At 52.0% G+C, this 17917-nt stretch overlaps 1 protein-coding gene across 1 annotated transcript; it reads left to right on the top strand.

Moving 5' to 3' along the window:
- The first annotated feature begins 5035 nt into the window (after positions 1-5035).
- On the top strand, positions 5036-17006 carry LOC310756755 (uncharacterized protein). Its single transcript, XM_083601425.1, has 4 exons — positions 5036-5181; positions 7121-8327; positions 10081-10336; positions 12883-17006. Exons 2-4 carry the CDS (start codon positions 7530-7532, stop codon positions 13563-13565), a joined length of 1737 nt encoding a protein of 578 aa, XP_083457551.1. The 5' UTR covers positions 5036-5181; positions 7121-7529; the 3' UTR covers positions 13566-17006.
- The last annotated feature ends 911 nt before the right edge of the window (positions 17007-17917 follow it).

The raw sequence follows: 17917 nt of genomic DNA, 5'->3' as shown, positions 1-17917 counted from the left end.
AGACTGCTGCCTTTTGGATCCTATTGTTCTAGGACCAATCAGACTGTTGCAGTTTGGATCCTTTTAATTCATTCATTCCTCCTCACCACTATGAGCTGAATAAAGAGCATGAAATCACTTTGCGACTCTGAGTATATTTCACTGGCGACGAAGGTGGGATCCCGCTGAGCTGACTGCCACACACAGCACCGCAGTACCGCCACCTGCCGCACCGCTGCCTCGCACCGTGTATCCAGGCTTCAGCTCCGGGACACAAGGAACTCAGAATGGCAACTGACAGCAGCTTCTCACCGTTCAACCCAGCATCTGGAGACTGGGAAGCGTACGCCTCCCGTTTCACCTTCCTCCTAGAAGCCAAAGGGGTCACCGATGAAGAAGACGCCAAGAAGAGGGCAATATTCTTCAGCGTCTGCGGAGAGGAGACGTTTGAAATCACCCGGGCTCTCCTTGCGCCTGAAGACGTTGCTACTGTTCCATACAAAACAATAATGGAACAGCTGAAGGGGCACTTTTCGCCACAGCCCTCAGTGGTGGCTCGTCGAAATGCCTTCTACGCAAAGCGGCAAGCCCCTGGGGAAACCATAACTGGGTTTGTGACCTCTCTCCGCCAAGCTGCCCGGTTCTGCAACTTCTCAGAGCTGGAGAACATGCTTCGTGACCGCCTCATCGGTGGCCTGAAGGATGAGAAGCTGCAACGACACCTCTACGCTAAGAAGAACCTAACGTTCCAGGTCGCTCTGGAGGAGGCCCTGGCAACAGAAGCTGCCGAGAGGTCGACGCAAGAGGCACGGCCGAGCCAGCCGTCCCAACCGAGGGTCCACCACGAAGACCTCACCGACGACTCAGGATCCAACAGGGAGGAGGTGCACCGAGTACAGCAGCGCACTCAAGCAGCCCACATACCACAGCTGCCTCAACGAGAAGGAGGGAACTGCGCAAGCTGTGGAGAAAGTCACGAGAGGAGGACCTGCCGTTTCCGCAACGCAGAGTGCAGGCAGTGCAGAAAATTGGGACACATCGCCCGGGTGTGTTGGGCTTGGCCCACCCGACACCAGGCATCAGATGACCAATCCAAGAGCCCCAGGTCCCGGGGCCCAACACACCAAGGCAACTCGACGGAGCTCACGGACTTCCAGGTATACCAGTTGCCCCACCCCAACGTAGAGAAAATTTATGTAGAGGTACAGATAGAGGGGGCCCCATGCCGCATGGAGCTTGACACGGGTTCAACTCTATCCATGATCTCGGCAAGGACCTTAAGGAAACTGTGTCCTACTGGGGGTCCCAAACTCAGGCCGGCCCCATTCACCCTCCGGGACTTCCAGAAACGTAAGGTCCCCACAATGGGGGTGGGGACCTTCAGGGTGCAGTACCGAGGGCGGACGTGGCAACTGGACTTGCTTGTGGTCAAGGGCCCCTACATTAGCTTACTGGGATTGGCATGGTTTGGACCACTGGGGCTAGCCGTCACCGGGGTGAACCACACTACCTTACAAGTGGACGTGGATGCCATATGCAAGGAATTTCCAGGGGTTTTCAATGGGAAATTGGGACAGTATACGGGCCCCCCCATTGCTCTACAGCTTGACCCCGCAGTACAACCGGTCAGGCTCAAGGCCTGCCGGGTCCTGTTCGCCCTGAAACCCCATATAGACGAGGAATTGGACCGACTCGTGGAGCAAGGAGTGATGGAGCCGGTGCCTAATGCCCCCTGGGAAACCCCAATCATCACACCCGTCAAGCCTAATGGTTTGGTCCGCATCTGTGCTGACTACAAATGTACCATAAACAAGGCCCTCACGACCCATGCATACCCAGTGCCAGTGGTCAGCCATGTCCTTGCTACCCTGGCTGGGTCGAAAATTTTTGGCAAGCTGGACCTGGCCCAAGCATATCAACAGCTGCCAGTAGATGAGGCCACAGCAGAGGCACAGACGATTGTGACGCACAGAGGAGCGTTCAGGGTAAAGCGGCTGCAATTCGGTGTCAGTGTGGCACCAGGCATATTCCAGAATCTAATGGACTCTCTCCTTAAAGGGATTCCTGGCGTCACCCCCTTCTTCGATGATGTGTTGATTGCCGGGCCCACACCCGAGGAGTTTGAGGACCGCCTCCGCACCGTTCTGCACCATTTCCAGACGGCGGGTCTCAAGGTGAAGTGGGAAAAATGTCTACTAGGAGTGCCTCAGGTGGGCTTTCTGGGATTTATGGTGGACGCAGAAGGGGTCCACCCGACTGGGGACAAGGTACGGGCCATTTGTGATGCCCCAGCGCCCAAGAACAAGACAACTTCAGGCCTTCTTGGGACTATTGAACTTTTACCATTCCTTCCTTCCCCACAAGGCGGCGGTAGCGGAGCCCCTACACAGACTCCTGGACATGCGGGCCCCTTGGGTGTGGGGCCAGCGCCAGGAGGCCGCATTCCAGGCAGTCAAGGACTTGCTTGTCTCAAACTCGGTCTCGGCACACTTCGACGAGAGGCTGCCGGTGGTGCTAGCATGCGACGCCTCACCCTATGGCATTGGCGCTGTCCTGGGACACCAACTCCCGGATGGAAGAGAGGTACCGGTGGCATACTTTTCCCAGACACTCAACGCAACCGAGCGGAACTACTCGCAAATCGACAAGGAGGGTCTGGCAATCGTGAAGGGAGTTAAAAAATTCCATGATTTCTTGTACAGGTGGCCCTTCACCGTGGTGACTGACCACAAGCCGTTGCCAGGCTTGTTTGCCCTCGAAAAGCAGACCCCCCAAGTGCTGTCTCCTCGCGTCCTCAGGTGGTCAATTTTCCTTGCCAGCTACCAGTATGCACTGATTCACCGCCCTGGGAAGGCGATGGGCCATGCGGACGCCCTCAGCAGGCTACCACTACCGGAAACAGGCCCCGACCCAGCACCTGCACAAGAGGTTATGAGCCTGGAGCTGCTTCCCGACCGCCCCATTCAGGCACAAGAAGTTGCACACCATTCCAAGAAAGATAGGGTCATCTCCCGGGTCCTGGACTGGGTGTGGAGGGGATGGCCCAGCAGCAGCCCCAGGCCAGAATTCGCCGGCTACACAACCCGCAAACATGAACTGTCGGCCCACAAGGGGTGCCTGTTATGGGGAAGCAGGGTCATTGTTCCCCAGCCCCTCCGCAAAAGGGTCCTCACAGCCCTACATGAGACACACCCAGGGGTTGTAAGAATGAAGGCCCTTGCCAGGAGTTATGTGTGGTGGCCGGGGATCGACGGAGAGATAGAGGCCTGGGTCAAACACTGCCAGGCCTGCCAAGAATCCCGCCCAGATCCCCCAAGGGCCCCAGTCCAGTCCTGGGAATCCGCCCGAGCACCATGGTCACGCCTGCATGTGGACTTCGCTGGCCCCTTTCAGGGGAAAACATTCTTCATAGTGGTGGACTCCTACACCAAATGGCTGGAAGTCACACTGGTACCGTCCACTTCTACGTCCGCAGCCATCCGGGTACTACGCAGGCTGTTTGCAACCCACGGGCTCCCTGACACTCTCATCTCAGACAACGGGACTGCATTTACGTCAGGAGAATTCCAAACCTTCACACCGCAGAACGCCATCCGCCACATCCGTTCGGCGCCATTCCACCCGGCCACCAATGGCCAAGCAGAACGCATGGTGCGGACCACCAAGGACACCCTTCGCCGCATGACGCAAGGGGATTGGGAGTACCGCCTTGCCACATTCCTTCTAGCACAGCACAGCACCCCCAGTTCAACAACTGGCCGGAGCCCCGCTGAACTACTAATGGGTTGGCGCCTTGCAATCAGATTGGACCACCTTCACCCCGATAGAGCTCAGGATGAGGTAGTGGTGGGGGAAGGCAGGAACCCCCGGACCTTCGAGGCCCAGGACCCAGTGTATGCAAAGAATTTTGGGGCAGGCCCTGCATGGGTACCCGCCACAGTCACCAGGGTCACTGGCCCCGTGTCGTACGAGGTGCTAACAGATGGGGGGCAATGCTGGCGCCGCCACTGCGACCAGATACGGCGACGATTCCCGGGAGAAAACCAGGAGGAGGAGGACAGGTCAGAGGAGTCCCAAGGGAACAGTGGGGCAGTGAGGCCCATAGAGCAGCAGGGGCAAGCAGGAGAGGCAGAATCAGTAAATACAGAGAGGACCCGTGAGGCCGAAAGGACACTGGAACCAGAACCACGACTGAGCGAGCCGGTTGTGCCAGACCATACAGCCCCATCACAGCCAGCATCATTGGAACACGAGCCAGAACCTGAACCCCGGACCAGGGAACACCCAGGCCGCAACGCACACATAGGCCGCCGGCGTACCTTGAGGACTATGAATGCGACCTCCCGGGCAGGACTGGAACTTAGAGGGGAGGGGTGTTATGTACTGAGTTGAATAGGATCCAAACTGCAGCAGTCTGATTGGTCCTAGAACAATAGGATCCAAAAGGCAGCAGTCTGATTGGTCCTAGAACAATAGGATTCAGAATGCAGCAGTCTGATTGGTCCTAGAACAATGCAGCAGTATGATTGGTTGGCAGGAACCACCCAATCATGCTCCAGATAGAAGTGAATCCACAACCTGATTGACTTACAGTAGAATTCCGGAATTAGCCAATCATGTGCAGCCCATTGTGTAAATAATGTATATAAAGCAGATACCTTGAGGGGACTTTCATTCATTCCTCCTCACCACTATGAGCTGAATAAAGAGCATGAAATCACTTTGCGACTCTGAGTATATTTCATAAACATTGCAAATAATCTGTTAAAACATACAGATAAGTATCATTAAAAACATCACAGCACCAGCCCTTTCCTTAAAAACAGTCAGTTCCCAAAAGCCTGTTGGGACAATAAAGCCCCAACTTTGAAGGGGAACAAGCTCCTTTATATAAATAAACAAGGCCCTGACTATGCACAACAAAGCCTTTGGTCCTTGAGAAATCCACTCAGTCACAGATCGCAGCGAAAGACGCTGCTCCCTCCTTTTTTCCTTCGCTTCCCGTCTGAAGGGTTAAAACGAGCGGCGCCCCCTGCGCCTAGACAAACCCGGAAGTGCGAGGTCGGGCGAGTTTCCTCTTCCTGTGCTTTCCTCTTGGCTTGGGTGGGAAGCAGCAGCAGCAGCAGCAGCCTCTCGGGCTGCATCTAAAACTCGGGCGCCTGGGGGGCTGCGGGAGGATCCGGAGTCTGCAGCCGGCGAGAGGTGGGTCGAGATGATCTGCGGGGCGGGGTGGGGGAGGGCGGAAAGAGGGGGGAGATGAGCAGGGAAGGGGGGGAGGAGGGGGAGAGCGAGGGATGGAGGAGACAGGGGGAGGGGCAAGCATGTAGCCCCCCCTAAAGAGACAGCTCCCCACCCCCCAAAAAAAACCCTTTCACCCAGATCAAGTGGGGCAGGAGGGGCTCTGTGCTGCTTCTCCACCCAATTCAAGAGCAGAGCCAGGAGGGGATGGATGGGGGGGGGTGTAGTGCAGACTCTGCAAGGACGGGAGGCGGGGGGAAACAGAGAGAGAATGATATAATCCTGGGAACAAAGGAAGGGCACCGGCGCTGCCCAATTTTTAAACTGGGTTTTTGCTTGCGTTTTCTTTGCCCTCCTCGTCCCTCTTTCCTTTCTTCGCATCGCCTGTCAATTGCATAGAAAGCGTTAGAGATGCCACATAAACAACTACTGTATGAGATTATGTTCAGCGGATGGGGGCTAAGAGCCGTGCAGCTGCAGGCAGGGTTTGTGTGGCTCTAAGAGAGCTGTCCAGCACTCCTGTCAAACCGCTGCAGCCCCCTACCCCAGCCCCTGCTTGCATGTATCAAAATATTGAAAGGAGGTTCGGGCCCTCAGCCAGAGAATAAGCAGGAAGATTCACCAACACCTGGCAGCTCTTTGCTAGGTTTTTTGCAGAAAGTTGGTCTGCAGATTTCGCTCCCTCCCACCTCAGACTTCTGTCTCTCCGCTCACACTCCTTGACACTTCCTTCAGTCCCCATATGTTATCCAAGGAGCACAGCTGAGTGGTGGGACATCTGCTCTGCCTCCAGAAGGCCCCAGGTTCAGTCCCTGGGAACTAAGAATATACAAACATAAGGAGGGCTCTGCTGAATCAGGCCAGTGGCCCATCTAGTCCAGCATCCTAGTCTCACCGTGGCTGGCCTGTGGGGAAACCTGCGATGAACAGGACATGAACACAGGAGCACCCCCCCACACACACACACACCTTCCTGTGGTTTCCGGCAACTCGTATTCAGATGCATTATTGCCTCTGACTGGAGCAAAACCATCGGGGGGGGGGGAGACCCCTGCCTGAAACCCTGGAGACCTGCTTCTGTGTAACGCAACTTCCTGCGTTCCCGCATAATCCAGTGTGTTGGCCCTTGCCCTCCATGCATGCCACCTGCTTCCTGCCACAGTCCTCTTGTGTTCATTCACACAATCTTTGAGCACACCTTTTTCCTGTCACCCCTCGTTCCACTTCTTTGCGGACGGCCTCTGTGTCTGTCCTGATTTATGACTCCCAGCTGTGCAGAAAGTGTGTTTCATGGGCTGTGAAGATGAAGATAGTCCCCCCCCCCTTAGTTAAAAATTTGGAACATTTCTCTGGACTTGGCAGAGCTGGGCGCTGGCAACTGGAATCCTTGGGCGGTTTGCAGGACCCATGCTGCCTGGTCTAACACACACACCCCCACCGCTGCCGCCTTAAATTTTCCCCCTTGGTGCAACACTCATGAACTTTGGAGCAAATAACTCTATTGCTATTGTAGCTGGACTGGCCTTCGGGTCTGTCTCCAATCCCTGATCAAAGTGTTGGGTGCGACTTCTTAGAGCCCTAAACAGCTTAGGACGAGGATTCCTGGAGGATGGGATCCTGCCACCTGCCCATGCCTATTGACTTGAGCCCAAACAGGGGAAGGTTCCCTCAGCATCAGAGACGCAGTTGTACAGAACACGGGAACAAGCATCTCTTTCAAATTACAGAGTTACTCAGTTACTCCCTACATAGCGGAATGGCACCATCCGTGAGTCTGCCTCTTATGTTTCTGGCCGAGTCACTGCTCTGGGCTTGCAGTCAGGCCTTCTGTGAGGATTCATACTGGAGAAAGCAGTCTTCCTACAGTAAGAGTAAGGAATCTTTATTCCCCTCCCTCCTGCAGGTGCAAAGCACACGAAGACATTTCCAGCTCCTGTATCTTGCCCTGAAGACCCTGAAGGCTCTGCTTGGATTGGGCCATTCGCCTTGCGACACCAACAGAACAGCATTATCCTCCTGCCAGATGATTTCCCATCTCTGCTGTGGACTTAAGCTTCCATTTGGTGGCTAGTTTTACCAGAATACCTGCTCCGAGGAATTGGGGGTGGGCAGGCACCCCCACCCACCCCCAACTGGAGCCTGCCGACAAGCCCCCTTCTCCCTGCAAGTCTGTCTGCTCCCCTCCTTTACCTCTGCTTTTGCCTTTGGGGAGAGGCAAGAGGGTATCAATCGGGTGGCCAGATTTGGCCCACGGGCCTCGCCTTGCCTACCTCCGACGCGAGACAGGAATTTCCCTTGTGGGTTGACACAATATGGCTACGGGGAGAGGGGAAACAGCTACCCTCCACCTGCAGTTCCAGGGTGCTCCAGAACCAGGAATGCAGCCAGCGATGAAAATGGAGGCGCAAGACCCATCTGGTCACGAACTAGGGGGAGGGGCAGCTTCCCGCTTCCTTCCGGTTGGCTCCATGCGGGAGTTTTTGGCCGGGGAAGCTCCTCAGCAGGTGAAGCAGGAGCCGGACGAGGGTCTGCAACAGCACTGGGAGGCCCAGAGGCAGGAGTTCCCCAAGACAGTGGCCTATCCCCAGCCAGGGTGGCGGAACCCACCACTGCACAAGCCCTTGCAGTGGGACACCAATTCATTCCAGACCTCCTATGAGGCAGCTGCCAACCCGAGCCAGTGGCCCCCCGGAGGGTGGGTAGCCCAGAGCCTGCCGGGCCTTAGCCGGGAAGCCCAGCCAGTCTACAGTGGCTCAGGGCACCGAGAGCGAAGGGGCTATGGGAGTGTGAAGGAGGAGACCCCTGGTGATGACACGGTCAGCATGGAGGTGCGGCGCCAGCGCTTCCGACGCCATCGCTACCTGGAGGCCGAGGGGCCCCGGGAAGTCTGCCGGCAGTTGCAGGAGCTCTGCCACCAGTGGCTGAGGCCCGAGAGGCACAGCAAGGAGCAGATCCTGGAGGCCGTGGTCGTGGAGCAGTTCCTGACAGTCCTGCCCCAGGAAATCCAGAACTGGGTCCGGGAGCACAGCCCAGAAACCTGCGCCCAAGCAGTCGCCTTGTCAGAAGACTTCCTGATGAGGCAGCGAGAAGCCCAGAGAAAAGAGCAGCAGGTAATTTTTTTTTTAAAGGTTCTCTAATAAAATGGGGGCGGGGAAAGAAGAGACAACTTATTTCCCACACCCCATTATGTGAAAACAAAATGCTAGACCAGAAGGAAATCCTGGAGGAATGCACAGACTGTACACTCATTGAAGATTACATAGGAATAGTGTATGTGCAGTTTCTGTACACTGGTTGTACACTCACTGAACGTAATGTGTGAATAGCCCTAACAGACTGCAAACTTTGTGTGTGTTTGTACGGTTGTGAAATAATGTAAGAAACAGGACCAGCTTTAATGAAAGCATTTAGGAAAACCATTAAGTGTGTGTGTGTGTATACTGCTGATGACAGCTGAGGAGCCTCCATGCTCAGACGAAGTGTACCTTTGAACACCGGTTGCTGGGGGATGGAGAACAGTGGTGGGTTCTTGCATCAGAGGCTTCATCAGAGGTTTCCAAAAGTTTGTTTGCCCCTTTTCGGAACAGGAATCCAAACTAGACGGACCTTTTGTCCAATCCAACAGGGCTGACTGTCTTAGAACAAGAAGAACATATGTTTAAAGAAGATTGGAAAATGTTTATTGAATATATAGGGAGAAATTGTGTACATTTGAAAACATTGGCAGCATTAAGATAAATTCAACAGTGTAAATAAGTTTAGACGGATCTGATATTGGAATACTGAATGGTTTAGTTCATGTAAAATATGCAGCAATTTACAGTATGCGAAATGAACAATGGAAAGAGAAGAAGGGAAGTCATTGATATTTTAGGTAAAGGTAAAGGGAGCCCTTTGATGATGGGATGAGCTCCTGTTGCTCGGTCCCTGCTCCTGCCAACCTAGCAGTTTGAAAGCACATCAAAGTGCAAGTAGATAAATAGCTACTGCTCTGGCAGGAAGGAAAACGGCATTTCCATGCACTGCTCTGGTTCGCCAGAAGCAGCTTAGTCATGCTGGCCACATGACCCGGAAGCTGTCTGCGGACAAACGCCGGCTCCCTCAGCCAATAAAGCAAGATGAGCACCGCAACCCCAGAGTCGGTCACAACTGGACCTAATGGTCAGGGGTCCCTTTACCTTTACCTTTACCTTAAAGGATACCTATTTATCTACTTGCACTTTGACATGTTTTCGAACTGCTAGGTTGGCAGGAGCAGGGACTGAGCAACGGGAGCTCACCCTGTTGCAGGGATTCGAACCGCCGACCTTCTGATCAGCAAGTCCTAGGCTCTGTGGTTTAACCCACAGCGCCACCCGTGTCCCATTGATATTTTAAGGTTGTTTAAATGAATATTCTAACATATAAAACAGAAATATTTAATAAAAATTCTATACAGTCGTACCTTGGTTCTCAAACGCCTTGGTACTCGTACGTTTTGGCTCCTGAACACTGCAAACCTGGAAGTAAGTGTTCCGGTTTGCGAACATTTTTTGGAAGCTGAATGTCCAACGTGGCTTCCACTTGATTGCAGGAAGCTCCTGCAGCCAATCGGAAACCGCACCTTGGTTTTCGAACGGTTTCAGGAGTCGTATAAACTCCCGGAACGGATTAAGTTCGAGAACCAAGGTACGACTGTATATAAAAAAAAGAAAAATCCATCACTAAAATACAATTTGACATTAGTAGAATTAAAACTATAAACATGTAGGTAATGTTGGTCTGGTCTGGTTTGAATGGAGAGTCATTTTGCAGCACAGAGTTTCTTCCAAGCAGCATCGCCAGTCCCTCCCTGGCCTGATCTTTCCTCTTTGCTCTTTCCAGGCTCTATGGACGTTTGATGAGGTGGTGGTGAACACCCCCATGCCGCAGCAATACCCCTCAGTGGCGCAACAGGTACACTACCCTACAGTGGCGCTGCCAATGCAGTACCCGCCCCTGGCCCAGCCGGTGGCGTTTCCTGCCATCGGACCACAGGCTCCGAATCCTGTTGTGCCAGAGAGAGCACCGCCCAATGCCGGGAGAACGCTGATCTCCCGGGAACCTGTGCCTGAGGGAGGCAGGAGTCTCAGGCCGTATGGTAAGGATTCTTTGAGGCAGCTACACCGGAGTTAATTTTGAACACTTTGTGGGAGCCCAGTCTAAGGCGTCTCTGGTCCTTCAAGGTCTATGGCACGAATCAGACCTCTGTCTCTGGAGAAGGGGGGAGTCTACAGATTGTTGGATCTGTTTTGAGCATAAGAAGATCTCTGCTGGATCAAGTCCAGCCTCCTGTTCTCACAGTGGCCAACCAGATGCCTGCAGGAAACCTTCCAGGTGGGACCTGAACACAGCAGCACTCTGCTTCCTGGGGTTTCCAGCATTCAGAAGCATGCTGCTTCCGATTGTGAAGGCTAGTAGCCTTGCCCTCCTTGATTGGGTATTGTGGCGTTCACACAGGGTCCCCGGACGTTTGACGGTCTATTGATCCCTGTGCCGCCACTGTGCTCGCTTCCCTGCTGCCACCAACCCGTTACTCTCGGGTAAAACACTGAGTCCAGACAGTTGTTAAAATCGAACCAAATAAACAAGTTTATTTTATAAACATTAACAAGTTTATGGTTTCTCAGATAAAATTCCTGTCAGTATCTTAACTTTAGTTTCTTTACCGGCCTATACCTTCCTAATACCATCTGACTCAACTGTTTGACTGACTCCTCTTAACAAATTCTCACATCAGACTAGCCCAACCCACAGACTTATCCTCTCTGTCTCTTCTAACTCCAGACTGTCTTCTCAACCACCCTAACTCGAACTCCAACTCCTCCCCTTGGGTTCCCATTGGTTAGTCATTTTACAATTAGTTAACCCTTTCCTTATGAACCCAGTATGATGTCACACACCTAGGAGGGCAAACGCCACATGTATAATCCTCCTTTAAAGACATTTAAGTTGGGGGCCTTCACTGCCTCCTGGAGGACCAAGTTCCCTAGTTCTACTTTGCCCTACATGAAGTACTTGAGTCCCCCAACATTCAGTTTCATTGGATATTCGTGATATGAGAGAGGGAGAAAAGCTTTTCTCTTATCGACTTTGTCAACAAACTTGTGTCCTGTCACCTCTTGTCTTTTCTCTAAACTAAAAGGTCCCAGACGCTGCAAACTTTGGTCATGGGCAGCATAAACCTGGAGCTCCTCTCTCACTTGGCATAACTATACAACTGCCTATATAGGGCATAGGCAACCTTCGGCCTGCCATATGTTTTGGCCTACAACTCCCATGATCCCTAGCTAACAGGACCAGTGGTCAGGGATGATGGGAATTGTAGTCCAAAACATCTGGAGGGTCGAAGGCTGCCTATGCCTGGTCTATATGCTATTTGCTGTAATTCCAATTCAAGCTTTTGAAGCTTGATATGTCTATTTTTGGGACCCACCTTATTTCTTTCAGTTGTTTTAAACTGTTTTGATATTGTGTCTTATTTGCCCTGGGACCTTAGAGTGAAGGGACTAAAACAACAACAGTGATAATACTATGTGGCCTCGAGTTTTGGGGCTGGTGGAATCCTGCTTTTGTGTCAGTTCTGGTGAGCAAAACAAAAATTCCATGTTGCTCAAGTTAACAGCCGGCAGTCAGTATCCAGAGAAGTGTCGCACACTGCAAGGGAAAAGGGAACCAAAGGAGGACAGGAGGTGAAGCCAAGAGAAGCAGGCTCTGGCTGAGGAACTCCTCCTGAATTTGCCGTCAAAATCTCTGAATGGATGAGGACCTGGGATACAGAGAGCTTTTATATTGCAGCTCCCAGTTAGAAGGCCAGATTAGGAACCAATCCAGAGATTCCTGCAGAGAAAGGCAGGCATGGCGCTTCTGAGGCCTACACTTCTTTGTCTCAACTGTTTGGGCCTATTTTGCATTGTTGTTAAGAGAACGGTGCCTTCGTGGGGCGGGGAGCCAGAGGCATAGTGGCTTAGGTGTTGTACACCTGAAGGAGCGTCTCCACCCTCATTGCTCAGCCTGGACACTGAGGTCCAGCTCTGAGGGCCTTCTGCCGGTTCCCACGCTGCAAGAAGTGAAGCTACACAGGGGTGTCCAAACTTTTTTCAAAGAGGGCCAGATTTGATAAAGTGAACACACGTGAGGGCCAACCAAAGTTGTTGACAAATTGTTGAGCTTTTTTTAGGATTTTACTCCAGGAAATAAACTGCCACAGGGGCCAGATTAAACTGACCAGTGGGCCAGATTAAGCCCCCAAAGCAGACTTTGGACATGCCTTCTCAGTAGTGACGCCCGCCCTGTGGAACTTTTTAATGTTTGATCTTTTATCATGTTTTTAATGTTCTATTATTATTATTATTATTATTATTATTATACCGCTTGTTACGTTCGGTTCAGGTTACATCTTTTCAGGTTGCGTCCCGTGGCGACCTGGAAGTACCGGAAAGGGTTACTTCCGGGTTTCGCCGCTCACGCATACTCTCAAAATGACATGACGCGCATGCGCAGAAGCGGCACACGCAGATGCGGGTTGCGTTCTGCTCATGTTGTGAACGGGGCTCCGGAAGGGATCCAGAGGTACCACTGTATTATTGTTAAACACGTGTCCCAAACAGGGAATCTATGTTTTTGTGTGTGTCCCAACCTATGCAGGCCCCATTCAAGAATTCCGGAGGCCCCTCACGAACGCAGAGCGGATGCGGAACCGGCGGATGCGGAACCGGAAGCAGCGCCTTGAGACCAGCATGCAGCTGGTGGAGTCAGCTTCGAGGGCCCCTTCCATGCTTTTGGACGCCATGCGCGGCTTGCACCGCCAGGACCTGAAGGCCTTTGACAGGGCCAGGCAAGAGGAGAGGCAGCACAGGAAGCAGGAGAGGCGCCAGGACAGGGCCACGGCCCAGCTGATGGTCAACGCCATTGAGCGCTCCCACAACGACCTGGGCGAGTTCCTGGGGAGGCAAACGGCCACCATGGCAGCCATCGCGGCAGTCTTCGCTGGCCAGAGGTCTCCGTCGCAAGGAGCGTCCCTTGGCTACAGCTCGTACCAGGGGAACAGCAACCCACCTTGGGGCCCACCGGAGGCTGGGACCCCCCTACCACCCAGTCACGTGCCCGGCATGCCTTCAGAGCCCGTGGCAGGCCCAGCCATTCCGTGCCCGGTGCCTCCTCTGGCCACCCCAGGCGGCATTTGCAACCCCCTCCCAGAACCCCCTCCTACGGACGGACCACGAGAGGATGCCGCTCCAGACTCGCCCACGCCATCCACTTCTGACACCGCGTCGCGTACGCTAGACACGCGGCCGAGCAGAGGGACGAAAAGGAAGATGTGGGAATGACAAGGCGCACCCTTCCCCTCTTGTAGTTTTCATTTGGATTTTGATGGGATTTTCTCAATGGGCAGGGCTGCCAGAACCCTGCTCTTTTCCCATCCACCTCCCACTTACCCTGGTTTTAACAGGACAGCCCGTCTATCTATGCAAAAAAAAAAAAAAAAAGGCAAAAAGCTGCATGGTCAGGTTGCATACTGGTAGCCAGTGAGAGCTGTAGGGTTCAGAGCCTGTGCCGTTCCAACAGATAAAAGAGGTGAGTTTTGATCCAGGAGACCTGGGTGAGTGGACCAGTGGACCCACTGAGGCAAGTCAAATCTGCCTTTCTGTAAAATGGGAATAACCAGCCTACCTCGCAAAAGTGGTTGCGGAGGGGTGCTTTGCAAATGCAAGAGCCCCATAAACACATGCAATGTTGACTTGGTTGTACTTAGCAAGTCAATCTCTATTGCTTAGAGATTTTTTAAAAATTGTAAGAGGTGGAGAAATGCTATTAAATATTAAAATAATAATTTAAAGGAGGGCCAAGGGCAAGAGCTGTTCCAGTGAAGCAGTGTCTTGTGCCAAACCCTTCAAAGTGGCCCAGTCGATACGGCAATTTCTTAACAGCGTTTTATTTATTATATGATATTTATTATAAAATGTTTTTAAATACCCCTATAATAGCTGTCCGTAGTGGCTAATCAAGCCACAAAGTTACAACAGTATTTATTATGAAATGATGTACCCATAATTCAAAAAGAGAGTATTTTAAACCAGAAGCCAACAAAAGATTTTAAAAAGAGAGCGGTGCAGCAGAGAAGAACATTGTACAATCTCTATTGGGCTTGTCATCGGTGCTATCCCATGAGGAAAGTCAGCATTATACCCATTTTACAGATGGGAAAAACTGAAGCTAAGCATAAGTAGTGAGGTATTTTTTGTTGTTCCAAGCTCTAATACTTTAATTGTCATCGTGAAAAGCGACACGCTGGGTGGAGCCGCTACACCAGCTTCCCTGCAAGGTGGGTTGCTGCTGCTTGCTGGGAGAAGGTGGAGAGAAAGAAGGCAAAGAAGTTGATGTGCTGCAAATGCACCACTGGAGCCCATTGGGTGCTTCTGCTGGTGCTTTTGCACCACATTGACCTCTCCACCTCACTTTTAACTGATCCTCCTGCTTGAGCTGCAGCCATTAGCTCAGGGCTGGGGGAACTTTTGGACCTCCCCCCAGATGTGGCTAGATTAGGGCTCCTCCATTGTCTTCCAAGACGGACGGATGCCAGTCAACAACAGCACCCAGGCCAGTTTCCCCTCCTTTTTTTTTTTGCAATTCTAGATTCAAGCGCAGCTCAGTTTTTCCTAAGCCAGGCTGGCTTCCTCACCGAAATGTACCGAAGATGTCAAAACCAGCCTTACCTTCACCAGAAGCAGCAACGTCTTTTTTGAGACAATCTGTCTTTTAAGAACCCCGGAGGTTTCCCCCCTCCCTAAGACTGGCACTTGAGACTTGGCATTTTGGAGCCCTCTTGGACCACGCCGTTCAGTTTTGATGGATTTTTAAAAATAAGTACTGTTTTTAAATGAACTCTGTTAACCTGTCCAGCTTGCAAAACGTGTATTTATTTGTAAATGTATTCTGAGCTTTTTAAGTGGGAAGGAATAAAGGAATGGTGCGGTGGAGAGTTGGGGCAAACTTTGAGGGTGGGATTGCCGGGGTTGGGTTTGGCAAAAGATTAAGAGCAGGAGTAGGAAACCTGAAGGCCTCTGGATGTTGCTGGACTCCAGCTCCCATGATCTTTGAGCATAGGTTGTGCTGCCTGGGGCTGATGGGAACTGGAGTACAGCAACACCTGGAGGGCAGTGGGATCCCCATCTCCAAAGCTGTTTTCCATTTGCGCTAAAAGCCACAAATCTTTTCAGCTTCAAAATGCAGAGGGGGGGAAATCAGACAGTGAAAACAGTTCACAGGCATGAGTTCTCTCCATGTCAGAACACCCACGTGCTGTTGGGTGAAAACAAAAATTATACATCAGGTCTGGACCTCCTGATGATGTTGGACTCCAACTCCCATCATCCCTGAGCAATTGGCACGCTGCCTGGGGCTGATGGGAGTTGGAGTCCAGAAGCACCTGGACTCCAGCCCTGTTACGCATCCTAATGACACTCTCTGTCTACCTTTGAAACTTAGCAGGAGGTAATGCCAAATGAGGTTGGATGAGAGACCAGTTGTCAGCCAGATCATTCCCAGCCATGCTGAACCCAGAAGGAGTCTATCATTTGGAGCAGAGGGGTTGCAGCTGGTCTTTGCTCCCCTTAAAGACTTAAAGAGCTGTGCCACTTCAGACTGCTCGTGTAACAATATGCTCCTCCATGCACGCACATGTGCGCACACACATACACACACGTCCCTGCATGTAGAAAAGTAGCTGGTGAGAAGGAAAGGCCTCCAGCCTAAATCCCTGCCCCCCAATAAAGATGCTAGTTTTTCATGTTTACCGTCCTCCTTCAACCTGATACCCTCCTGATGATGCCCAGATCTCCAGGCTAGGGAAGATTTATTTATAACAATATTTGTATACTGTAGTTCTGTAAAAAAAACAACCTACAATAATTATCTTTATGCAATAAACACCCCCCCCAAAGAAATTTAAAAAGTATCGATTGCCAGCTAACTATTACTGAAAATGTATGGTGGAGATAGAGGAAATTGTGGCCTGAAGTTGCTACGGGCCCAATTCCCACTGATGGGTTGGGGCTGGCTGGGGCTGATGACATCTGGAGAAGGTCCACAGGTTCCCTGATCCTGCTGAAGATGTGTAGCCCAGACACAGGCTTTCCCTCCTCAGCAAGAACCCAGCCTTTCCCCTCAAAAAGAGCAGCTGGTGAGGCCCAGCGGGATAGGCCATGCCTTGCTGTGTGCAAATCTGCCAACTGCTAATGCCTAGAGCATTTCCCATAATCCCCTGCAGTGGTTCCCTGCCAGGCACTCAGGGTCTCCTTAGCTGTCTTCTCAGTGTGGAAGCCCGTTTGAGGACCAGCGTCCTGAGTGGGCAATTTGTTTTGCTCGTTCAGAGCAGGGGTGGGGAATCTTTGGCCCTCTTCCTGTTCCCCGGCTCCATTTCCCATAAGCCCCAGCCAGCATGGCCAATGGGCAGAGATCATAGTCCAATAAGGTCTCGAGTACCACAGGTCCCCCATCCCCGATTCAGGAGAAAGCAACTTCCAAAGGGGCTCTGTATATTAGGATTTATCCAAAGCAACAGAGTTACTTCTGGGCTATTTGACTTCTCCCCCCCCCCCCCATCCACTCCCCTCTTTGAAAAACAAAAGCGTCATTAACAAAGCATTGTCAGTCTCCAAAGATGCCCAGGGTCATTTTGGCAGGCTTTCCAAATGGGGGTTCTCAGATGAATTCCACCTCCCCTCCACGTCACAAGTTTTGAAACTATTCAATAAAGTTTGTAATTTTTCTGTGTGGTCTTGCTTTATCTTGTTCAGCCCTCTTCTCTCCCCCCACAAAAAAACAAAAAACCCTTGACGGTGGCACTTTCAAAATTGCATCAATTCAAAACAGAACCTCATCCCCAGGAACTCGCTCACTAGGCAATTACCGTATTTTTCGCCCTATAGGACGCACTTTTCCCCCCTCCAAAAATGAAGGGGAAATGTGTGTGCGTCCTATGGGGCGAATGCAGGCTTTCGCTGAAGCCTGGAGAGCGAGAGGGGTCTCATGGCGCTTCAACGCTCTCCAGGTATCGCACAGCTCTCTGCAAGCCGTGGGAGCCCGGCGCTGCCTGTTCTGGGGGCTGGGGTCGGGGAAATCCCCCCCTCCCAAAAAAAACTAGGTGCGCCCTATGGGCCGGTGCGCCCTGTGGGGCGAAAAATACGGTAATTGGGTCAGAGATGGGAAACCTTTCTCTGGGTGTGAGGGATGCATTCTTCCATGGGTGATCATTTGGGGCATGCAAGTTAATGCTGGGTGCTGCCAGAACCAGAAGGCCCCCTCTCTCTGCCAGCCCTTTCTCTCTCTGGCCTTCCCCTGCTCACTCACTCTCTCACACACAAACACATCCCCTTTTCTCATCATAATTGCCTTTCAATGTGAAAAAAGGACCTGCTTAATTTCCGCCTAGGAAATAAAAAAGCAGGAAAAGTGCATTGAAGGGTGTGTGTGTGTGTGAAATCAGGAGTCGTTGAGGACCCCCAGGGATTCCTGCCACCTGCTGTCTAAATCACTCAATCACTCTTCACTCACTGGCTAAAAACACTTGACAGGCGGGAGCATTTTCACAGGAATTGCTTGCAAGGGTACCTGCATATCTGGCTCAAAATAGTACGGCCCATTCTTCCACCTCATCCTCATATTTAAGAAAGGAGAAGTC

The sequence above is a fragment of the Podarcis filfolensis genome, assembly GCF_964270895.1.
Source record: "Podarcis filfolensis genome assembly, chromosome: 2".
NCBI classification, from domain to species: Eukaryota; Metazoa; Chordata; class Lepidosauria; order Squamata; family Lacertidae; genus Podarcis; species Podarcis filfolensis.
Note: the sequence above shows the minus strand (reverse complement) of the source record. Positions and strands in the feature narration are given on the sequence as shown.

What these genes read in the sequence shown, in the direction of transcription:
- LOC310756755 (XM_083601425.1), top strand. Translation starts at nt 7,530, where the DNA reads ATGGCTACGGGGAGAGGGGAAACAGCTACCCTCCACCTGCAGTTCCAG. An exon ending in CCCAGAGAAAAGAGCAGCAG is followed by an intron (nt 8,328 to 10,080) that starts GTAATTTTTTTT and finishes TGCTCTTTCCAG; the next exon opens with GCTCTATGGACGTTTGATGA. An exon ending in CAGGAGTCTCAGGCCGTATG is followed by an intron (nt 10,337 to 12,882) that starts GTAAGGATTCTT and finishes CAACCTATGCAG; the next exon opens with GCCCCATTCAAGAATTCCGG.